Source organism: Rhamphochromis sp. 'chilingali' (assembly GCF_963969265.1).
Source record: "Rhamphochromis sp. 'chilingali' genome assembly, chromosome: 2".
NCBI classification, from domain to species: domain Eukaryota; kingdom Metazoa; phylum Chordata; class Actinopteri; order Cichliformes; family Cichlidae; genus Rhamphochromis; species Rhamphochromis sp. 'chilingali'.
In genome coordinates this window covers 40,872,638-40,894,283 of record NC_137930.1, presented here as the reverse complement: position 1 = coordinate 40,894,283, position 21,646 = coordinate 40,872,638, and the positions used below count along the sequence as shown (strand labels likewise).

Sequence of the window (21,646 nt, the reverse complement as noted above, 5' to 3'; positions counted from 1 at the left end):
AAACTTACAACTCCTCGTCTTCATCTGCCTTTGGGTCCTGTTTCCATTCACATCGGCGCACCCCGCCGTGACAGAACGACCCGACCAGTATGGACCCAGCGGATGTCTGCGAGGATTTTTTTGAGTTCAGCACTCGTGTGACCATCCTCCAGGGACAGTGGAGAATCTATTCAGTATGCAGACAGGAGAGTGAGAAGGAGTCAGTTAAAGTTCAGCTACGACAGATCTTGTCTGCTTACCCTGTTTACACGGCGGAATTGTCGGAGGATGTGCAGGATTTCGTTCGCACAGTTTTGCCACCGCAGCAGCATCAAAACCACGAACAGGAATCACTGCCGCTGCCTTGCGAGCCTGAGACGGTTCGTGTCGGTTCGCTGAGACTCGCCGCAGCGGCACCACCTCTCAGCTCATCAGTTTCCACACCCTCGTCACAGTCTTGCCACACTCTTGCCACGGTCCAGTGCGAGGAAGCGCTGGACGCCATAGATTTGGACTACGACGAACGTCAGGCAATATTCAGCGCTCTATTGGAGGAGGAGCTCCGGTGGAAGCCATGGCTCATTCCAGAGCATGAGCACCCTTTCCGGGGAACTCGACTGGCTCTCGGGGGTCCCCGGAGTTACCAGGGACTTCCACCCATTGCTCCGCCGTCTCCCACTCTCAAGAAAAAGCGGCGTGCGCGCCACCGACGCTCCGCACCACAAACGCAAGGGAGTGACTATGTTTTGGCTCCTCATCTTTCTTCTCCGGAGGTTAGAGAAGCTGACACTGCTTTTCCGGTTCATGAGCCCGGCTGTAAAGAGACTGTTTGCACAGGAAATGCTAGCCATCAGGCTCAGCTAAGCTGTTGTGGGACTGCTATCCAGGTCGTTTTGGAGCCGGGGACGGAGGTGCAGCTTGTGCAGCCTTTTTCAGTGTCAGCCGGAGGGCCCGGGGAGCCCGTCCAGCCTCATGCTTCGTCTGCTGGAGGTTCAGGAGAACCCAGCCAGCTTCATGCTTCGTCTGCTGGAGGTTCGGGAGAACCCAGCCAGCTTCATGCTTCGTTTGCTGGAGGTTCGGGAGAACCCAGCCAGCTTCATGTCTCGTCTGCTGGAGGTTCGGGAGAACCCAGCCAGCTTCATGTTTCGTCTGCTGGAGGTTCGGGAGAACCCATTCAGCCACACGCCACGTCAGCTGGAGGGCCCGAGGAGCCCGTTCAGCCACACGCCACGTCAGCTGGAGGGCCCGAGGAGCCCGTTCAGCCACACGCCACGTCAGCTGGAGGGCCCGAGGAGCCCGTTCAGCCACCTTCTGCTTCACCACCTGTGGCTGCAGCGCCACCTCCTGCGGCTCCCGTGCCGCCACCTGCAGGACCACCACCTGCTGCACAACTGCTTGCTGCTTCTACGCCTCAGCCTGAGGACGACGCCTCGCCTGGTTCTGCCACACCTCAGTCTGAGAACACATATAAACTCATTTCACCCAATATAGACTGTGTGTTGCGGCAACTTACACAGCCTCATGCCACGTCAGCTGGAGGGCCCGAGGGGCCCGTCCAGCAGCCTTCCTCGTCGGCTGGTGGTTCCGGAGAACCACGCCAGCCTCATGCCTCGTCAGCTGGAGGGTCCGAGGGGCCCGTTCAGCCTCCCGTCTCCGCTGGAGGGTCCGAGGGGCCCGTTCAGCCGCCTGCCGCAGCTCCATCATCATCCTCGCCTGCCGCAGCTCCATCATCATCCTCGCCTGCCGCAGCTCCATCATCATCCTCGCCTGGTCCAGCCTCTGAGTCTTCAGCCTCGCCTGGTCCAGCCTCTGAGTCTTCAGCCTCGCCTGGTCCAGCCTCTGAGTCTTCAGCCTCGCCTGCTGCAGCTCCAGCCTGTGCTTCGCCTGCTGCAGCTCCAGCCTGTGCTTCGCCCGGTCCGGCTTCCGTGTCTTCATCTTCGCCTGGTCCGGCTTCGGCCTCTGTTTCTGTGTCGGCCTCGCTTGGTCCCGCGGCTGTGTTGCCGCCGCCCAAGCCACGTTTTGCCCCTCGGAATCGCCGGCCGTTTTCCGGGCCGTCAGCTGGACTTCGTTGCCATCGGGGTCGGCCCCCTGAACTGATGAACTGTGACCTGCTGTGCTCTCGACCTCCGGGTCGGCCTCCTGAGCTCATGGATTTTGGACTGCTGGACCGTTGGCCTCCTGGTCGGCCTCCTGAACGTTTGAACTTCCTTTTGTTTTGCTGTCGACCTCCGGGGCGGCCACCTGACTCTCTTCGCCATTCGCTCCTGTTCTGCCGGGTTCATGGTCGCCCTCCTGAAGCTGGGTCTCGGACTTTTGTGCCCTTGTTGTTTTTGGCCTGTGTGCTTCTGATGCTTTGTTTTTTGTGGTTTTGTTTCTGGCCCTCCTTTCCTGGTCCCCCTCCGCCCGCCCTGGGTGGGTTGTTGTGGTTTTGTGTTTGTTTTCTGGGTGTTTTCGGGCGTCTGGAATCCGCCCTTACGGGGGGGGCTCTGTCACAGGCTGGGTCTCCGACCCAGCACTTTGAGTTTTCTTTGTATTGTTCTTATTTTTTGAGATGTTAGTTTTGTGTTATTTCCTATTTGCCTTTAGTTTAGGCAGTTATTGTTCCTGGGTTTTCTATGTTTGAGTTCTTGCATTATTCATCACGTATTTGGTATGTTAAGTTTGTATTGTCATGTCTAGTTTTAGTGTTTCCTGTTTTATTCTGACAGTGTCATGTGTTCTTTGGTCATTGTATTTAGTTTCACTCCTCCTGGTCCTGTCATTAGATTCATGTCAGTCAGCTGTTTCCTCATGTGTCTCCACTTCCCCTGATCACCTCATGTGTGTATTTAAGCCTTCTGTTTTCTGCATGTCATGGTCGGGTCGTCTGTTTATCTTACCAGAGTTACAGTTACAGTCATAGTCTTCGCCTGTTTTTCCACCATAGTCATAGTTACAGTCTTTGTCATAGTATGTCATAGTCTTTGTTTCTTAGTGGGGTTTTTTGTCAGTTTGCTTTAGGTTCCTGGTTTTAGCCCTGCAATCATCCAAATAAAGGATCGCTTTCTGTTTAAACTTACAACTCCTCGTCTTCATCTGCCTTTGGGTCCTGTTTCCATTCACATCGGCGCACCCCGCCGTGACAGAACGACCCGACCAGTATGGACCCAGCGGATGTCTGCGAGGATTTTTTTGAGTTCAGCACTCGTGTGACCATCCTCCAGGGACAGTGGAGAATCTATTCAGTATGCAGACAGGAGAGTGAGAAGGAGTCAGTTAAAGTTCAGCTACGACAGATCTTGTCTGCTTACCCTGTTTACACGGCGGAATTGTCGGAGGATGTGCAGGATTTCGTTCGCACAGTTTTGCCACCGCAGCAGCATCAAAACCACGAACAGGAATCACTGCCGCTGCCTTGCGAGCCTGAGACGGTTCGTGTCGGTTCGCTGAGACTCGCCGCAGCGGCACCACCTCTCAGCTCATCAGTTTCCACACCCTCGTCACAGTCTTGCCACACTCTTGCCACGGTCCAGTGCGAGGAAGCGCTGGACGCCATAGATTTGGACTACGACGAACGTCAGGCAATATTCAGCGCTCTATTGGAGGAGGAGCTCCGGTGGAAGCCATGGCTCATTCCAGAGCATGAGCACCCTTTCCGGGGAACTCGACTGGCTCTCGGGGGTCCCCGGAGTTACCAGGGACTTCCACCCATTGCTCCGCCGTCTCCCACTCTCAAGAAAAAGCGGCGTGCGCGCCACCGACGCTCCGCACCACAAACGCAAGGGAGTGACTATGTTTTGGCTCCTCATCTTTCTTCTCCGGAGGTTAGAGAAGCTGACACTGCTTTTCCGGTTCATGAGCCCGGCTGTAAAGAGACTGTTTGCACAGGAAATGCTAGCCATCAGGCTCAGCTAAGCTGTTGTGGGACTGCTATCCAGGTCGTTTTGGAGCCGGGGACGGAGGTGCAGCTTGTGCAGCCTTTTTCAGTGTCAGCCGGAGGGCCCGGGGAGCCCGTCCAGCCTCATGCTTCGTCTGCTGGAGGTTCAGGAGAACCCAGCCAGCTTCATGCTTCGTCTGCTGGAGGTTCGGGAGAACCCAGCCAGCTTCATGCTTCGTTTGCTGGAGGTTCGGAAGAACCCAGCCAGCTTCATGTCTCGTCTGCTGGAGGTTCGGGAGAACCCAGCCAGCTTCATGTTTCGTCTGCTGGAGGTTCAGGAGAACCCAGCCAGCTTCATGCTTCGTCTGCTGGAGGTTCGGGAGAACCCAGCCAGCTTCATGTCTCGTCTGCTGGAGGTTCGGGAGAACCCAGCCAGCTTCATGTTTCGTCTGCTGGAGGTTCAGGAGAACCCAGCCAGCTTCATGCTTCGTCTGCTGGAGGTTCGGGAGAACCCAGCCAGCTTCATGTCTCGTCTGCTGGAGGTTCGGGAGAACCCAGCCAGCTTCATGTTTCGTCTGCTGGAGGTTCGGGAGAACCCATTCAGCCACACGCCACGTCAGCTGGAGGGCCCGAGGAGCCCGTTCAGCCACACGCCACGTCAGCTGGAGGGCCCGAGGAGCCCGTTCAGCCACCTTCTGCTTCACCACCTGTGGCTGCAGCGCCACCTCCTGCGGCTCCCGTGCCGCCACCTGCAGGACCACCACCTGCTGCACAACTGCTTGCTGCTTCTACGCCTCAGCCTGAGGACGACGCCTCGCCTGGTTCTGCCACACCTCAGTCTGAGAACACATATAAACTCATTTCACCCAATATAGACTGTGTGTTGCGGCAACTTACACAGCCTCATGCCACGTCAGCTGGAGGGCCCGAGGGGCCCGTCCAGCAGCCTTCCTCGTCGGCTGGTGGTTCCGGAGAACCACGCCAGCCTCATGCCTCGTCAGCTGGAGGGTCCGAGGGGCCCGTTCAGCCTCCCGTCTCCGCTGGAGGGTCCGAGGGGCCCGTTCAGCCGCCTGCCGCAGCTCCATCATCATCCTCGCCTGCCGCAGCTCCATCATCATCCTCGCCTGCCGCAGCTCCATCATCATCCTCGCCTGGTCCAGCCTCTGAGTCTTCAGCCTCGCCTGGTCCAGCCTCTGAGTCTTCAGCCTCGCCTGGTCCAGCCTCTGAGTCTTCAGCCTCGCCTGCTGCAGCTCCAGCCTGTGCTTCGCCTGCTGCAGCTCCAGCCTGTGCTTCGCCCGGTCCGGCTTCCGTGTCTTCATCTTCGCCTGGTCCGGCTTCGGCCTCTGTTTCTGTGTCGGCCTCGCTTGGTCCCGCGGCTGTGTTGCCGCCGCCCAAGCCACGTTTTGCCCCTCGGAATCGCCGGCCGTTTTCCGGGCCGTCAGCTGGACTTCGTTGCCATCGGGGTCGGCCCCCTGAACTGATGAACTGTGACCTGCTGTGCTCTCGACCTCCGGGTCGGCCTCCTGAGCTCATGGATTTTGGACTGCTGGACCGTTGGCCTCCTGGTCGGCCTCCTGAACGTTTGAACTTCCTTTTGTTTTGCTGTCGACCTCCGGGGCGGCCACCTGACTCTCTTCGCCATTCGCTCCTGTTCTGCCGGGTTCATGGTCGCCCTCCTGAAGCTGGGTCTCGGACTTTTGTGCCCTTGTTGTTTTTGGCCTGTGTGCTTCTGATGCTTTGTTTTTTGTGGTTTTGTTTCTGGCCCTCCTTTCCTGGTCCCCCTCCGCCCGCCCTGGGTGGGTTGTTGTGGTTTTGTGTTTGTTTTCTGGGTGTTTTCGGGCGTCTGGAATCCGCCCTTACGGGGGGGGCTCTGTCACAGGCTGGGTCTCCGACCCAGCACTTTGAGTTTTCTTTGTATTGTTCTTATTTTTTGAGATGTTAGTTTTGTGTTATTTCCTATTTGCCTTTAGTTTAGGCAGTTATTGTTCCTGGGTTTTCTATGTTTGAGTTCTTGCATTATTCATCACGTATTTGGTATGTTAAGTTTGTATTGTCATGTCTAGTTTTAGTGTTTCCTGTTTTATTCTGACAGTGTCATGTGTTCTTTGGTCATTGTATTTAGTTTCACTCCTCCTGGTCCTGTCATTAGATTCATGTCAGTCAGCTGTTTCCTCATGTGTCTCCACTTCCCCTGATCACCTCATGTGTGTATTTAAGCCTTCTGTTTTCTGCATGTCATGGTCGGGTCGTCTGTTTATCTTACCAGAGTTACAGTTACAGTCATAGTCTTCGCCTGTTTTTCCACCATAGTCATAGTTACAGTCTTTGTCATAGTATGTCATAGTCTTTGTTTCTTAGTGGGGTTTTTTGTCAGTTTGCTTTAGGTTCCTGGTTTTAGCCCTGCAATCATCCAAATAAAGGATCGCTTTCTGTTTAAACTTACAACTCCTCGTCTTCATCTGCCTTTGGGTCCTGTTTCCATTCACATCGGCGCACCCCGCCGTGACACAAACGCAGCACGGGAAACACTGAACGTTACGTCACGATGATCTGCAACACCATCAGCATCACTTTCTGCTGCAGAAATGCTCACAGAGCAGAGAACGAAACCCACAAACATTGAGAGTCTGAGAGTCCATACTGTTGGATCAGCAGGGAGGTTTGAGGGCCAGACCAACTCCTACTAAACTTCTTCACCTGAACTTTACACCTGTTAACAACCAGCTGTGACCAGCATCATTGAGACTGAATGACTTAACTCTGAAAACCTGTTCAGCTCCTGTTTCTGCCTCACAAGAACAAACAGCCTGCTACATCCTGGAGGGTTTTGGGGTTACTGAGTTCGGGGCTTTCCAGTTTGATCTTCCATCAGAGTCTGCTGCGCTGCTGCTGTTTCTCCATGGCTATGAAGCCCGCTAACTCAGGTCAGTGTTCTGCTAGCACACATTAACACTGACTCCACATTTTAATTGAATACATAGCTGCAGAGCACATTTTTCAGGTGTCAGGCCGCTGTGGAGGGAAACCTTAAGAAACAGTAACAAACAACTCCATTGACTCTCAGCGTGACTTTGAAACAGCGTGTTTGAATAGGAAGTAGAATCTGTCTGCTGCTTGTTGGAGGGTCTTTAGAGGAGGAAAGCAGAACAGCAGAAGCTCGATTTTCTAATCCTCAAATCAAATCAAATCACTTTTATTGTCACATCACATGTGCAGGTACATTGGTACAGCACATGTGAGTGAAATTCTTGTGTGCGAGCTTCACAAGCAACAGAGTTGTGCAAAATACAATAATGTAAACAAGCAAAATACAAGAATGGCTACATCTGAAACTAATAAATATATGTACAATATATAATAGTATATGCATTTCTGGATGTGTATACTAAATATTTTTGTGTGTGTGTGTGTGTACACATATTTTACAAATTAAATAGAGTAAACAATAAATAAATATATAAAATATACAGAGTGAGACATGTGCAAAACAGTGGCGTTACTGTCCTGACCCACTTTTAGCTTTTAATGCCTAAACCTAACCAAAGAAGACAAGTAAGGCTTCGCAGGGTCACACAGGCCTACAGGCGACTGAAGACGCCACGCCAACCTCACTTGACTAGGTAAAAGAAGCCTTTTCCAGCCAATGTGCGAGTCCTGCTGGATGTCACTGGGTAAACTGTTTATAAAGAGGACGCTGCATCGGAGGTTCATGGAGCTGGGATGACAGGAAGGACTACAAAGCAGAATGGTGGGTTCCTGGAACGTGTATTCCAGTTTGATCGAATTAAGTGGAACAAATTTCCTCTCAGTGTGAATCTGGTATTCTCATAAAAGATGGAAGAGGATTGCTGACTCCCCGTTTGAAGAATGTGGAGCGTTGCATGCTGCTGCGTGCATTAGCACATCCTATATATTTATACCTGAGCTTTAAGCTGCATGCTCTCTCCCACACAAAACATACAACATGGCAGGCAATGAGGCGGGTGGGTTGTAATTATGCAAGCGCCTTTGTTTCCATCTGAACGTGTTGGGCTGTCAGCAAGTCTCCAGCAGCTGTTCCTTCACTGCAGCATATACATAACACTGTGCACTAACACCTCACAGACCGACCACCGCATGTGTCCTCAGTCAGGACAATCCAAACAGGAAGCTGGATCTCTGCTGCATCACAGCGCTGTTCTCCTCACTGCACACCTGTCTTTGTTAAAGAGACGTGTCCACATCAACCGGTGCTCGAAAGCTGAGCTGATTTCTTTATTAATGAGTTAATGATGGAAACGTAATCGGCAACAGAAGCCGTGGTTTCAGGCCTCTGCTAGCAGCTCTCACAGGTTCTTGTCACAGAAATGCTAACTGAAACCAAGAGGAAACAGCTTAAACACGTGTGTGTGTGTGTGTGTGTGTGTGTGTGTGTGTGTGTGTGTGTGTGTGTGTGTGTGTGTGTGCGCGATATCAGTGTGCTGCCTTTGACATATTACGTGATGTTTACATCCTGATGTTCCGCTGCTCAGCCTGCAGCAGCTGATATGAGCTCACCGGTGCCTGCAGCACACGGAGGCTGGAAGTCTGAGTGGAACCTGCTGAATTTAGTTATTTCTGTAGCTCAGAGTTGATTCTGAGCTACATAGAGCAGCACCAGCTCCACCTGTGCAGGTTCACACTCTGTTAACCTTAAAGTTGCCCATTCACTTCATACAGGAATCCTTAGGGATGGGAATTAATAACAGTGTAGCAAATCTGATTCTGTTATCAATATCAGTTATCAGTTCAATATCTTATTAAAAATTAATCACATGCCACATGCTCAAATGCACGCATGCTGGAGGTATTTCTCCTCTTTTTTATGATCAGTTTTAGGGTCATTACTCAAAAAAGTAATTATTGCACATATTATACGGAATACTTTTCTTAAAAGTAATGCAGTACATTACTTAATTACACCCAGGATAAAGACATTTGTTACACTACTTGTTACGTTACTTTCATGTTACTCTGTAAAATAATCTGAAACACACTGTCTCATTATCACCAATCAACAATATAAACCTACAGACTACAGCCCCACACACCAACACAAATCCCTGACCTAATGAGGACACACGTGATCTTTCTCTTAGTGTTTAGGTATGAACACAAAGCCGATAACACAAAACAAAGATGAAAAGGCTAAACTCAGCTTCACCATAACTCTGGGTTCTTGGCTAGCTTAGCATTACCATGCTGTCTGTGCAGGTGCTTGCGAAGAGCCGAAGTTGTGCTAACAGTATAATGCAGTCTCCACTTTACAATTGCGCTCTCATTCTTTTGTGCAATAAAAATAAAAGTAATGTTCACTATTTTCCTCACACACGAACTGAAATCAGCTGACCTTAGTGAGAGTGCAAGAACGGATAAGTGGGAAAACTGATGATTGCAAGGAATTGGACTACTGGGAACCGTTCGCTACAAGAACCGGTTCTCGATTCCCATCCCTAGGAATTCTTTTACAGACTTAACTGTTCCAGTTTTCACCATCGTCCTCGTTATCATACAAATCAAACTACTTCTATTTAGACTACTCTAAAACAATAAGCATGTCGCGAACTTTGAACTTTAATTGCATTGTGTGGTGGTCCTGATGAGGGAAACTCTGCTTTTTTAATGATGCATGTGTGTTTGAGCAACATTGTCTCAGGACCAACCCTAATCAGGAACCGGTGCCCAGGGCAGCTCCTGATCTCGCCAGGACCTCATCTGGCAGGTGGGCTTAACGAGACTTCCAGTGAGTGACTCATGTGAGGCTGTGTCAGGTGCATCAACCCCTCTTCTACATACAGCAGGTATGATACTCCTCGCATCATGTCGCTTGGGTCACGTGTGCACGTTCTCAGTCCGCAGCAGGACGGTGCTTCCTGCCCTATGATCATTCCTGAAACACTGACCTAACCGCTGCTCGCCACAAACACTGAGTGTGATGTTGACATGCGAGCTTAGCAACACAGCCGCCGATCAAAGAGCTTTCATCCTGCAGTTGAAGCGGACAGCGGCTGATTCCGTGAAATGTCATATTCAGCCAGCCCTCAGATGCAGGGCTGGGTGAATGTGACATTTCACGGCGTGCTGAACCAGGACCTCCAAACCACCGGCTCCTGTTCTTCTTCTGCTGCTGTTTTGTTTACAGGTCTGCACTGAGCCCGGAAACCTCAGCGGCTGATTTACTGCCGCATTAATGCTGAATCCCCCCCACAATTGTTTTCCACCCGCGAGCATTCGTCTGGCATTTAGCAGCACCGCGCCCTCCTGCCATGCCGCTGGCACCGCTCCTGCCTGTAGTTACAGAGCTGAGATCATCACATCCCGCCGAGTTTCAACTAATTTACTCTCACAGAGTAAAATGATAGTTTGAGAGAGACAAACCGAGCTGCTGCAACAATAAACAGAGGGAAACACTCCCGCGCCTCACCTGCCCATCTGATCTCGTTTCATGTGCCGAGGCTTTGACACCAGATGCTCGCTGTGTTCATGAGGAAATAAGAGAAATGCTGACTCCCGTACGGGAAGGATTTCTGATCCGGCAGCCTCTGTAAATAAATGCTGCCTATTTCTGTCCACAGATTGGTACTGAGAGCAGATGAAAGGAGAGAGTGCCGCTGTGTGTCTGCAATTACTGCCACGAGCAGCTTTTGCATCCTAAAAATGCATTTTTACAAAGAAACAGCAGAGAAAAGGTCACTGTGACCGGATAACCAACTCTGTTAATGATGTGAGGAAGAGAAGCTGGAAACGTAGGGCAAAACCAAAAAATATTCCCATATTTAAATCAACCACCACAAAACTCCAGTTACTCCACCATTGTGGTGTAGCTCACCTCCATCAGGGTGTTGTCATTCTAGAGTAGCTTTGCATGATTCTGGAAGGGGCTGCAGTTCCTCAGAAGCCTCTGTGACATCACACAGACCCGAGCAGAAAAAAAACTTAATAAACGGAGTGTTTAGAGCATTTACATGGATCACTGCACACACACTGAAAACAATTAACTGAATCAATGAAACAAAAAACTCGTTAAACAGTAAAAATATGAGTCTGAATAATTATATTTGGTTTTATGAGCATATCTAAAGCATCACTGAGTTAGCTGATATAATCTCAGAGTGTGCACGGCTCGGTTTGATGTCTTAATGACTCTTTACCAGGTCATAGCTATTGCTCACCTTTAATAAAAGAGGAAAGGAGTTGAGCTCAGGTTTGGACCTTGTAAACAATTTGTCTGTCCTTGCTCTCACACAGCTTTATATATTCTAATTGTCATTCTTCCCATTTTTCACTGGACCTGCTGCAAACAGAGCAACGTACACTGAAATAAAAAGCGAGCTTCCGAGCAAACAGATGCGCAGCAGCCTTAAAGCAAGCCAACAAATACATGCAGTGACCTTAAGATTAAAAAGGCGGCGTAATGAGCGGTTACGGAGCGCTGACATCATTTTAATGCACGTCCTCATTTAAATTTTCCGCTCAGCCATACGGTTAATGATAACACAGCGACTGTCTCCGCCTGAAGGTTAATTATCAGCAACATGTTCCTGAATGATGAGCCACCTCGAAACCAGGAGAGTGTGTCAGGAGCAGAGGAAGTGGAATCATATTCTAATGAAGACAGTGTGTGTGTGTGTGTGTGTGTGTGTGTGTGTGTGTGTGTGTGTGTGTGTGTGTGTAAACAGAGCAGCCCACAGGCACACACACCTGCAGTGGCATGCACGTGTCCAATGACTGCCTGTACAGATTATGAATACCTGGTGTGAGCTGCAGTACGTCGTACTGACTAATGTAAATACTCTCATAGGATCAACACCTTGTAGTTTCAAGCAGACGAGACTTTTCGTTTGTGTTACGCTCAGCAGAACTTCCACACGTTTCCTGTGAGTCTTTGTTTCTGCTCGGGTTCTACACAATTCAAATGTCTGTTTTCTTCACTTCAACAAACTGTCAGGGTTCCTGGGTCATTGACCCAGTATTTTCAGTTCATGTTGGCTGTTTATCTTCTGTATGTTCCACTTCCTGTTGTATTGTGTTAGCCTTACTCTGTGTGCATTATGTTCTAGTTCTCTTCCCATTTATCATTAGTTCATTATGTTCAGCTGTTCACTCACCTGTCTCTAATCACTCATCATTCAGCCTGTGTACTTAAGTCCCTCAGTTTCATCAGTTCAGTGTCGTGTCACTGATGCTGTCACTGCTGTCTATTCCACGTGTTTGCCTTTCAGTTCAGTCATTCAGTCAGTCAGCCAGCCAGCCTGCCTGCCTTCTTCCCCGTTCTGTTCATCCTGCCACTCCAATAAACACCTTAATTCTCACCACGAGTCCAGCGTTTGGGTCCCTCTTCTCCACATCCACACAGCAACTCCTGACACAAACTACTGCAAAAATGAAGCACGGATTCCTCAAACTACAGCTGTATAATTAAACTCACTGCATAAAAACAGTACTTTTACAATTAGAACAGATATCGCTTGACTGACTCCGCCCCTAATTCCTTAGAGCAACCTAAGATTGCATCAACTCCCTGTTGCTTTACCATTTAATGCTGGAAGGCAACCCGTCTCCCTTAAAGCAGATGACTTGTAAGCTGGAGAGGAAATGGCAAAAAGTCAGAGCTCTGTTGAGCCAACCATTCCTTTATCGTTAACTAGTAAAGACTTCATGAACTTCTTCACAAGTAAAATTGTAACCATTAGAGAACAAATTACAGATGTAACATTATCTAATGATATTCATTTAGTCTTTTTCTCCAACTGATCTTTCTAAGTTTTTTTCAGTAATTAGTTCCTCAAAACCATCAATGTGTCTTTTAGACTAGGGTTGGGGGATTGGACGAATATATCGACTATCGTTTTTACAAGGGCGATTTATTTATTTATTTGCCCATCAGTAAGTTTGCTAACAATGATGGAGCTAATAGAAGCAGTCAACAGAAAAAAAAAAATAGCGCTGTTTTAACAGCACCCTCTTTCATCTGTGAGCAAATGCACCCTCCTCAGAGTGCGCCCAAATGCTTGTTGATGGAGCTGCAGAAGCTAGTGATCGCCGCATACTCAGCCGGATGGTGGACATGTACATGCTCATGCAAATTAGTTGCGTTTGAGTACTTTGCTCGCACTATACGTCTGGACAAGTAACACAACGCTTTGGTTACATCCTTAGGTTTACCTCTTTCATCTGGTTTAGAGCCAAAGAAATCCCAAAATGGTGACTTCATATTGTTTAGTCAGCGTTAACACGCCGTCATCACGACTAGCACGTTTAACAATTAACCCATCTGGAGCGCAGACTGAGTCAAAATCCTTGAAATGTCTCTGTCAACGCATTTCAGGCAGTTTGTCCAAAGTTTGTTCATTCTGCGCTCCAGATGAGATTATTGTACTGACGATTTTCAGTTGGAAAATGTTTACATATCGCCCAACCCTATTTCAGACACCATTCCTACAAGACTGCTCAAAGAAGTCCTACCATTAATTAATGCTTCAATCTTAAATATGATCAATCTATCTCTAATAATCGTACCACAGGCCTTCAAGCTGGCAATAGTACTGGGCGATATGAGGAAAATCTAATATCATGATATGACAGACAAATGTTATTTTCAACCATATAGTGCCTAAAGTTGCACTTATTCAAATTGACCATTCAATGTTTTCGACTTTGTATACTAAAAATCTGAATGAATTGAAATGTTTTATTGAACCATCAGCTGCACACAGAGGTTTTCCACGAATGACAATACTGTGACAGTGAGTCTCTGTCTGTGGTCAACATTAGACCTTCAACAAACACAATATCACAGCGACAAAAAAGGACATTAAGCAAGAATTCACGAGACAAAATAAAACAACTGAAATTGAAAAGGTGCTCTTTGTGCTTATAACATATAAAAATTGTAATATAAAAAATGTGATGACCAAGAACAGTAGAATGGGAGGGAGAGCCTTCAGTTTTCAGGCCCCTCTTCTGTGGAACCAGCTTCCAGTTTGGATTCAGGAGACAGACACTATCTCTACTTTCAAGATTAGGCTTCAAACTTTCCTTTTTAATAAAGCATATAGTTAGGGCTGGATCAGGTGACCGTGAATCCTCCCTTAGTTATGCTGCAATAGGTGTAGGCTGCCGGGGGATACCCATGATGCACTGAGTGTTTCGTTTTCACTCACTATGTGTTTATACATCTCTGCATGTAATTATAAGTTATTATTAATCTCTGGCTCTCTTCCACAGCGTGTCTTTGTCCTGTCTTCTTCCCCCAACTGTCTGCCCCTCCTGAGCCTGGCACTGCTGGAGGTTTCTTGCTGTTAAAAGGGAGTTTTTCCTTCCTACTGTCACCAAAGCGCTTATTCTGTTTGTTGTGGTATCTCTGTATTGGGTATAATGTAAGGGTATTTACCTTACAATATAAAGCATCTTGAGGCAACTGCTGCTGTGATTTGGTGCGATATAAATAAAATTGAATTGAAGTAATGGATGTTTGGATGCAGATGTTTTGAATCACTCTGAGTGCTGAAAGGCTCTAGTGCAGGGGTCACCAACCTTTTTGAAAGTGAGAGCTACTTCTTGGGTACCGATTAATGTGAAGGGCTACCAGTTTGACACACACTTCTCAAATAACAAATTTCCTCAGTTTAACTTAATTATGTGTTATCATTAATAATTAATGATATTCATCTATGTACGGACACTAATTATGTTAATTATTTTTCACCATAATTATAAAGAATGCAATTAGGAAACAAGGTAGGAAACATAAATATCAATATGCAACGCTTTATTTCTATATATCTCTGCAAGTATTTACATTTTGAAGTGATCACTTCTACAACATTTTCACTTACCACTAACAAATTTTTTTTTTTTTTTTTTTTTTTTTTTAAATGACATCAGAAACAGCAGTATGCGACATTACGTGATGGCAGAGCTTCAGTTCATCCTTTGTCATTTTTTTTTTTAACAAATTTTAACAAATCATGCACTGTTACATACATTATTTTTGTATGTATGTAACATACAAAAAATCAACTTTCAAATTTTACAGAACTTTTCACCAAATTGGCAGCATTTTAAAGCAAATTATCACATGTTACACTTAACAAACACATTTGTTTTTCAATAATTAAATTAAACTTTGACATGACACTGTAATGTTGCCACTGAGAACATCTAATATGGCTTTCTTTGTCTGTTAGTGGGAAACCTGGCATTGCATGCTGTTCACCAGTGTGTTGTAATCTGGGGTATAACTTGACACTGCAACTCTGAGTGAGTCTTGCAGATGTGCATCGGAGAGGCGTGTTCTGTGTTTGTTCTTGATGAAGTTCATGTCAGAAAAGGCTGATTCACAAAGATAGGTTGAACCAAACAGGCTGGCAACCTTCATAGCTGCTGTGCACACACCACTGTACTTTTCTGTGTCAACAAGGCACCAAAAGTTTGGTGCACCCAGATAGGCTTTGAGGTGGACGTCATTTTGCAATGTTACAATTTCGATTTCCACCTGTCCAGCATCCAAGCTGAACATTGAACTTAGTTGCTCAGCAATGCATGTTGTGTCCACATTCATGAAAGGATTGGAAACAAATGAGACACATGGCTCAAGCTGATCAAGGTCACAAAACCTGTTCTCAAACTCTTGACCAAGTCGGTTTATGACTTGAGTGTACTTTTCTGCAACTTTGTCAAAAGTCTCAGATGCAGAAGCATTGTCTTTCAGCACCATCTGCACAGAGGGAAAGTGCAGCACCTTTTTTCTCTGTAAATGCACAGAGAAAATGTTCATCTGGGCTTTAAATCCATTTAAAGCACTTATCATGTCAGCAACAGTCTTACCTTTGCCTTGCAGCTCACAGTTCAAATGGTTCAGTTTCCCAGTAATGTCTGTTAAAAACGCAAGGTCAAGTGTCCACTCAGTGTCCTCCAGCAGAGATGTGTCTTCCCCTTTGGATTGCATGAACTCCTTGATTTCACCCAAAAGTGACAAAAAACGAAGCAAAATCCGTCCCCTGCTGAGCCATCGGATTTCCGTATGTAGTAGCAGGTCACCATATTCAGCTGACAGCTCCTCCAATAGCACCTTGAATGTTCTGTGCTGTTTAGCTCTGGAGCGGATGCTGTTTATGATCTTCACGACGGGAGTCATGACGTGCTCGAAGCCGATCACGTTTGGGCATAACGCCTGCTGGTGAATGATGCAGTGGTAATGCATGAAGTTTGGGAACTCTGTGTCACCTTTACAGTGAGCGATGAATCCCGTATGTCGGCCGATCATAGCAGGAGCCCCGTCGGTAGTCACTGATACCAGCTTTTCCAACGGTACCTTTTTCTTCGCGAAAAACTCCTTCACCGCGTTATAGATGTCAACTCCCTTCGTTGTTGTCTTTAGCGGCAGTAGTGTCAGAAGTTCTTCTTTTGTGGAGAAACCATCAAATACCATCCGGATAAAGACCATCAGCTGTGCTGTACTGCTGCTGTCGACGGACTCGTCACACTGGATGCTAAACCAACTGCACTTTGCCAGATCCTGATCCAACTGATCGGCCAAGTTCCCGGACATAGCCGACACTCTTCTAACAATTGTAGTTGCCCCCAGCTGGACATCAGAGAGAGTGGAGATTACATCGTTTCCATATTTCTCGTCTTTAAGCACAGTTTTTGCAATTATCATCATTGCTTCTTTGAAATACTCCCCGTCTAAAAATGCCTTCTTTTTCTTAATCATGAAATGTGTAGCTCTAAATGAGGCTTCGGTTGCTTTTTGAGAGTTTTTCACCGGTCTCGTGAAAAAAGACTGCTGTTTGCTCAAACCTGCCTTTAATTCGCGGGCCTTTTCCGCTCGCAGTGTGCTGCCCTTTGGGTAGTTAGCATGGTAGCTTGTGTGACACGTTCGGAAATGTCTCTCCACGTTGTGCCGCTTTGCCGTTGCCACAGTTGCCCCGCAAATGAGACACACGCATGAATCTTTCACAGTGGTAAAAAAAAACTCTTCCTCCCATTCACTGTGAAAATTATATGTTTTCTTCCTTTTTTCCGCCATGTTTTCCTCATCTCCTCACCTTTGCCTTTGCTGGTCTTCACGGCAACTGTTTCCGTGGAGACCAGCTAGCACTAAATATTAGATCATGATCTAATATTTAATAATAAACATTTTTTTAATATATTATCTCTAACAAATTAACGCCAATGCAATTGTGATTAAAAAAAATAGCAAGAAAAAATAAAAATAGATGCAGCTTACTGGTAAGTTGTTATGGTGAGCTATTTTTAGAACAGGCCCGCGGGCGACTCATGTGGTCCTTGCGGGCGACCTGGTGCCCGCGGGCACCGTGTTGGTGACCCCTGCTCTAGTGTGAACTGCACTGCTGTTTTCAGATGCATGCGTGTCTAACCCCGCCCCCATAACTTAGTTAGTGACAGCCTGATGATGATGAGGAGTGATGGCGGTACAAGGACTCTGTCAGCAGCTGGTCTGATGAGCTGTGGCTCCTGTGTGAAGCTGCACGCCTGCTTCTTGTCCAGCCTGTGCGTGTGTGTATGTAATACGCTGATTTTGAAGAATCTCAAAGTGCTTAGTTGCACTCCTCCCTGCTACTCCTCTCTCCTTTCACTCCCCCTGTTTAATTATTCTTGACAAGAGGGAGAGCGTGTCCACCCTCTGCAGCTACCATCGCCGCCACACATCTTCTACTTTCTGTCAAACGCTTCATCTATAGTACTCCGGCATCAACTCGCTGCCTCTTCATTGTGGGTCCTGTCATCAGCTGCTGCACGAATAATTACTATCATTCACAGCTAACGGCCATCTAAACAGCCGCTGGACTCTCAACCCTCAGACTAAACTCTGAGCCTGAAGCTGGAGGGCCCTCACCCTCAGCAGCTGGCGGATGCCCCCTGTCAGTCCGTAAGGTACAGTGGGGCAAAAAAGTATTTAGTCAGCCACTGATTGTGCAAGTTCCCCCACTTAAAATGATGACAGAGGTCAGTAATTTGCACCAGAGGTACGCTTCAACTGTGAGAGACAGAATGTGAAAAAAAAGAAATCCATGAATCCACATGGTAGGATTTGTAAAGAATTTATTCGTAAATCAGGGTGGAAAATAAGTATTTGGTCAATAACAAAAATACAACTCAATACTTTGTAACATAACCTTTGTTGGCAATAACAGAGGTCAAACGTTTACTATAGGTCTTTACCAGGTTTGCACACACAGTAGCTGGTATCTTGGCCCATTCCTCCATGCAGATCTTCTCGAGAGCAGTGATGTTTTGGGGCTGTCGCCGAGCAACACGGACTTTCAACTCCCGCCACAGATTTTCTATGGGGTTGAGGTCTGGAGACTGGCTAGGCCACTCCAGGACTTTCAAATGCTTCTTACGGAGCCACTCCTTTGTTGCCCGGGCGGTGTGTTTTGGATCATTGTCATGTTGGAAGACCCAGCCTCGTTTCATCTTCAAAGTTCTCACTGATGGAAGGAGGTTTCGGCTCAAAATCTCACGATACATGGCCCCATTCATTCTGTCCTTAACATGGATCAGTCGTCCTGTCCCCTTGGCAGAAAAACATCCCCATAGCATGATGTTTCCACCCCCATGCTTCACAGTAGGTATGGTGTTCTTGGGATGCAACTCAGTATTCGTCTTCCTCCAAACACGACGAGTTGAGTTTATACCAAAAAGTTCTACTTTGGTTTCATCTGACCACATGACATTCTCCCAATCCTCTGCTGTATCATCCATGTGCTCTCTGGCAAACTTCAGACGGGCCTGGACATGCACTGGCTTCAGCAGCGGAACACGTCTGGCACTGCGGGATTTGATTCCCTGCCGTTGTAGTGTGTTACTGATGGTGACCTTTGTTACTTTGGTCCCAGCTCTCTGCAGGTCATTCACCAGGTCCCCCCCGTGTGGTTCTGGGATCTTTGCTCACCGTTCTCATGATCATTTTGACCCCACGGGATGAGATCTTGCGTGGAGCCCCAGATCGAGGGAGATTATCAGTGGTCTTGTATGTCTTCCATTTTCTGATGATTGCTCCCACAGTTGATTTTTTCACACCAAGCTGCTTGCCTATTGTAGATTCACTCTTCCCAGTCTGGTGCAGGTCTACAATACTTTTCCTGGTGTCCTTCGAAAGCTCTTTGGTCTTGGCCATGTGAATTCATGGATTTTTTTTTCACATTCTGTCACTCACAGTTGAAGTGTACCTCTGGTGCAAATTACTGACCTCTGTCATCATTTTAAGTGGGGGAACTTGCACAATCGGTGGCTGACTAAATACTTTTTTGCCCCACTGTACAGTACGATGTAAGATGAGCGGTGATATTTTAATTCTGGTTCTCCACCTGAATCTGAGTCATGAGCCTGCATGCACGAGAACCTCAAACTCAAAGGATGCTCACGCTTTAACGTCAGCTTGATGAGCTGATGACCTTTTCCTGTTCCAAAGACATTTGACGTGCATCAGACTTCATCTACGACTTCTCCGCTGAGCTACTATTACCCCAATAATAATATGGCCTCAGGCATTACTACAATAACCTGTGGGAATGTAATATTCCCATTACTACATCGTGACTTTATGTTACTTGCAGCTGTAAAAGGAAACTTTGTGAGCTGTTGGACGAGCCCACAGCCTCGTCCACAACGCAGCTTTTCAAATCTGTCGTACGCACTGTGGTCAGGATCTGTTTTGGGGGTCTGAGGAATCATAATCAGACTGCTTGGAGCAATACAACACTAAGACAGAGAAGGAGAATTCTTCTAATAAAAGAGTATTAGTACCATTCAAAGAGTAAGAGAGGAAGGTCATGATATCACTTCCTGTGCAGGCTCTAATATTTGTCTGCAAGTAGAAACTGAAACCTCTGAGTAGAATAACTAAACACGCATATTCACTCAGATGTCTGCAGGTCCTAACAGTGGTTTGGTTGGTTTGAGAAGTCAGATTAATAATAAATCATTTGTGTGGCTTGTTGGTAAGCCATACCAGCAGGATTCAACTTTGCACCCAACCACAAACAAACTTCAGTAAAATGTAGCTGAGGTCAGCGGCTGAATCCCCACGCAGGAGTTATTCATTCATTTGCTGGAACATTTCCACGTGGCATATGTGGATAGTTTTTAAATGTAACCACAGTTTAAACACACTTATCACACTCATGACCCAGCGCGGAGAAAGGTTTGACGGTTTCTGCTTAAATTATTGAAAAGTCAATGAGGTTTTTAAACGCAGCCTGCATCTCCACAGCACTCCCACCTGTGGGCAAACACAGACACACCTGCTGGTGTGGTGATGAGACTGTGGCAGTACTCTGATTGGACGGTCACAGCTCAGGAGAGCTGCAGGTTGATGACTGCAGGTGTTCCTCCAGAGTCCAGTCTGACTCCGATGCTTTCCAACAACAAATGTTTCAATCGATTAGTGAGCACCTCAAATGCTGTCGTTACTATTCCTGTCGAGTGTGTGTGTGTGTGTGTGTGTGTGTGTGTGTGTGTCTGTAAATGAGTAAACACAGAGCGAGCGAGTGAGCGCTGCCAAATAAGAAAGTGAGAATCATTTCAGGCCTAATCACTGTAATTACTCTCTCTGTGTGTGTGTGTGTGTGTGTGTGTGTGTGTGTGTGTGTGTGTGTGTGTGTGTGTGTGTGTGTGTTCCTCATGTTGTGGGGACATAGCTGTGTTTGCTCAGAGGCAATGCGGGGACTCAGTTAAGTCTGGAGTGAGCTCTGGTTTAGATTAAGATTATCTTGCTTCATTCATAGTGCTGCCTTAAACCCATGAGCAAACAGAGACCTGCACATGGCGAACAGCTGTGATTGGTCTGTTCACGCTGCTCTTAGACAAATTTCACGCAAATCAGAGACTTCAGACCTGAACATGGACAGGAGTGGCTGCAGCCAGAAGGGTTCTGGATTAGTTTGGGATATTTTCTTGAAAACATCAAGATGATGATGTTGGACTCTAACCTGCAGCATGAGTTACCATGGTGATATACCTCAGTGAACTACCTTTAGTGCCCAGAGCCCAGGGTTAACCTGAAGTTACCTGGATAGGGCTAAATCCTGGCTTGCAGTGCAGGGCTCTGGTTTCTCATAGACGTCCATACAGTCAGGCTTCATCCAACACCAGAGGAGCGTGCTCAGATCCAGCTTCAGCTTCACTTTTATTCAGTTCATCTTCAGCAGCTAAACTTTTTTTGCCCAACATTAAAGACAAATTACGCCTTTTTGTCAAAGCTGAGCTAAAGCCGGAAAGTCTTGTTAAAACTGTGAGAACTGTAAAATTTTCTGTGGTTCTTTGTTCACTCTGTGTGTGCTGTGAAGCGTAGTTGCTCGATAGCCCCCCCCAACTAAAACACACACACACGTTAGTTGTCGATTGGGGAAGTTGTGCAGTCAGCAGCATCCCAAGGCAGCCGATAAACGCGGGCGCACTCCTTCTTAACTTTCTGTGCTTTCAGATAATCGATGGCGTGCCGTGTCTGGTACCGCTGTGTGGCATTAGAGCCGGACCATCTACTCATAAATAATTAAGCTTCCAAAGAGCTCTGCTGTTGCTATAAAGCTCCACTAAACTGTCTTCTGTTGTGAAACTGCAGCTTGCAGCTTGCAGCTTCGATCTTTATGCTCATTGACTGAGCAGTGGAGCGTTTGAAGACTGTGGGACTAATCTATACTGATTCCTGTCATGTGCAAAATCCTGTGTGTGTTATACAGCTGTGAGTTTGCATGTTACAGTTCCAGGTAGGTGTGGGTGTGTGAGGCTTTAGAGAACATTTTTAGGCATTTTTATTGTTTA

General features: G+C 47.2%; 2 protein-coding genes across 2 annotated transcripts in view; both read right to left on the bottom strand.

The window, feature by feature from the left end:
- Nucleotides 1–21,646, bottom strand: part of gfra2b (GDNF family receptor alpha 2b) — a 159,340-nt gene that overhangs the window by 80,903 nt on the left and 56,791 nt on the right. The gene's annotated exons all lie outside the window — the stretch shown is intronic.
- Nucleotides 14,988–17,189, bottom strand: LOC308383630 (general transcription factor II-I repeat domain-containing protein 2B-like). Its single transcript, XM_080861674.1, has 2 exons — nt 17,088–17,189; nt 14,988–16,442 (listed from the first exon to the last, which is right to left on the bottom strand). The coding sequence occupies exon 2, from the start codon at nt 16,404–16,406 to the stop codon at nt 15,039–15,041; it is 1,368 nt and encodes a 455-aa protein (XP_080717800.1). The 5' UTR covers nt 16,407–16,442; nt 17,088–17,189; the 3' UTR covers nt 14,988–15,038.

Excerpts from the sequence above, each read along its gene's own strand:
- LOC308383630 (XM_080861674.1), bottom strand. The coding sequence starts at position 16,406 with ATGTCCGGGAACTTGGCCGATCAGTTGGATCAGGATCTGGCAAAGTGC.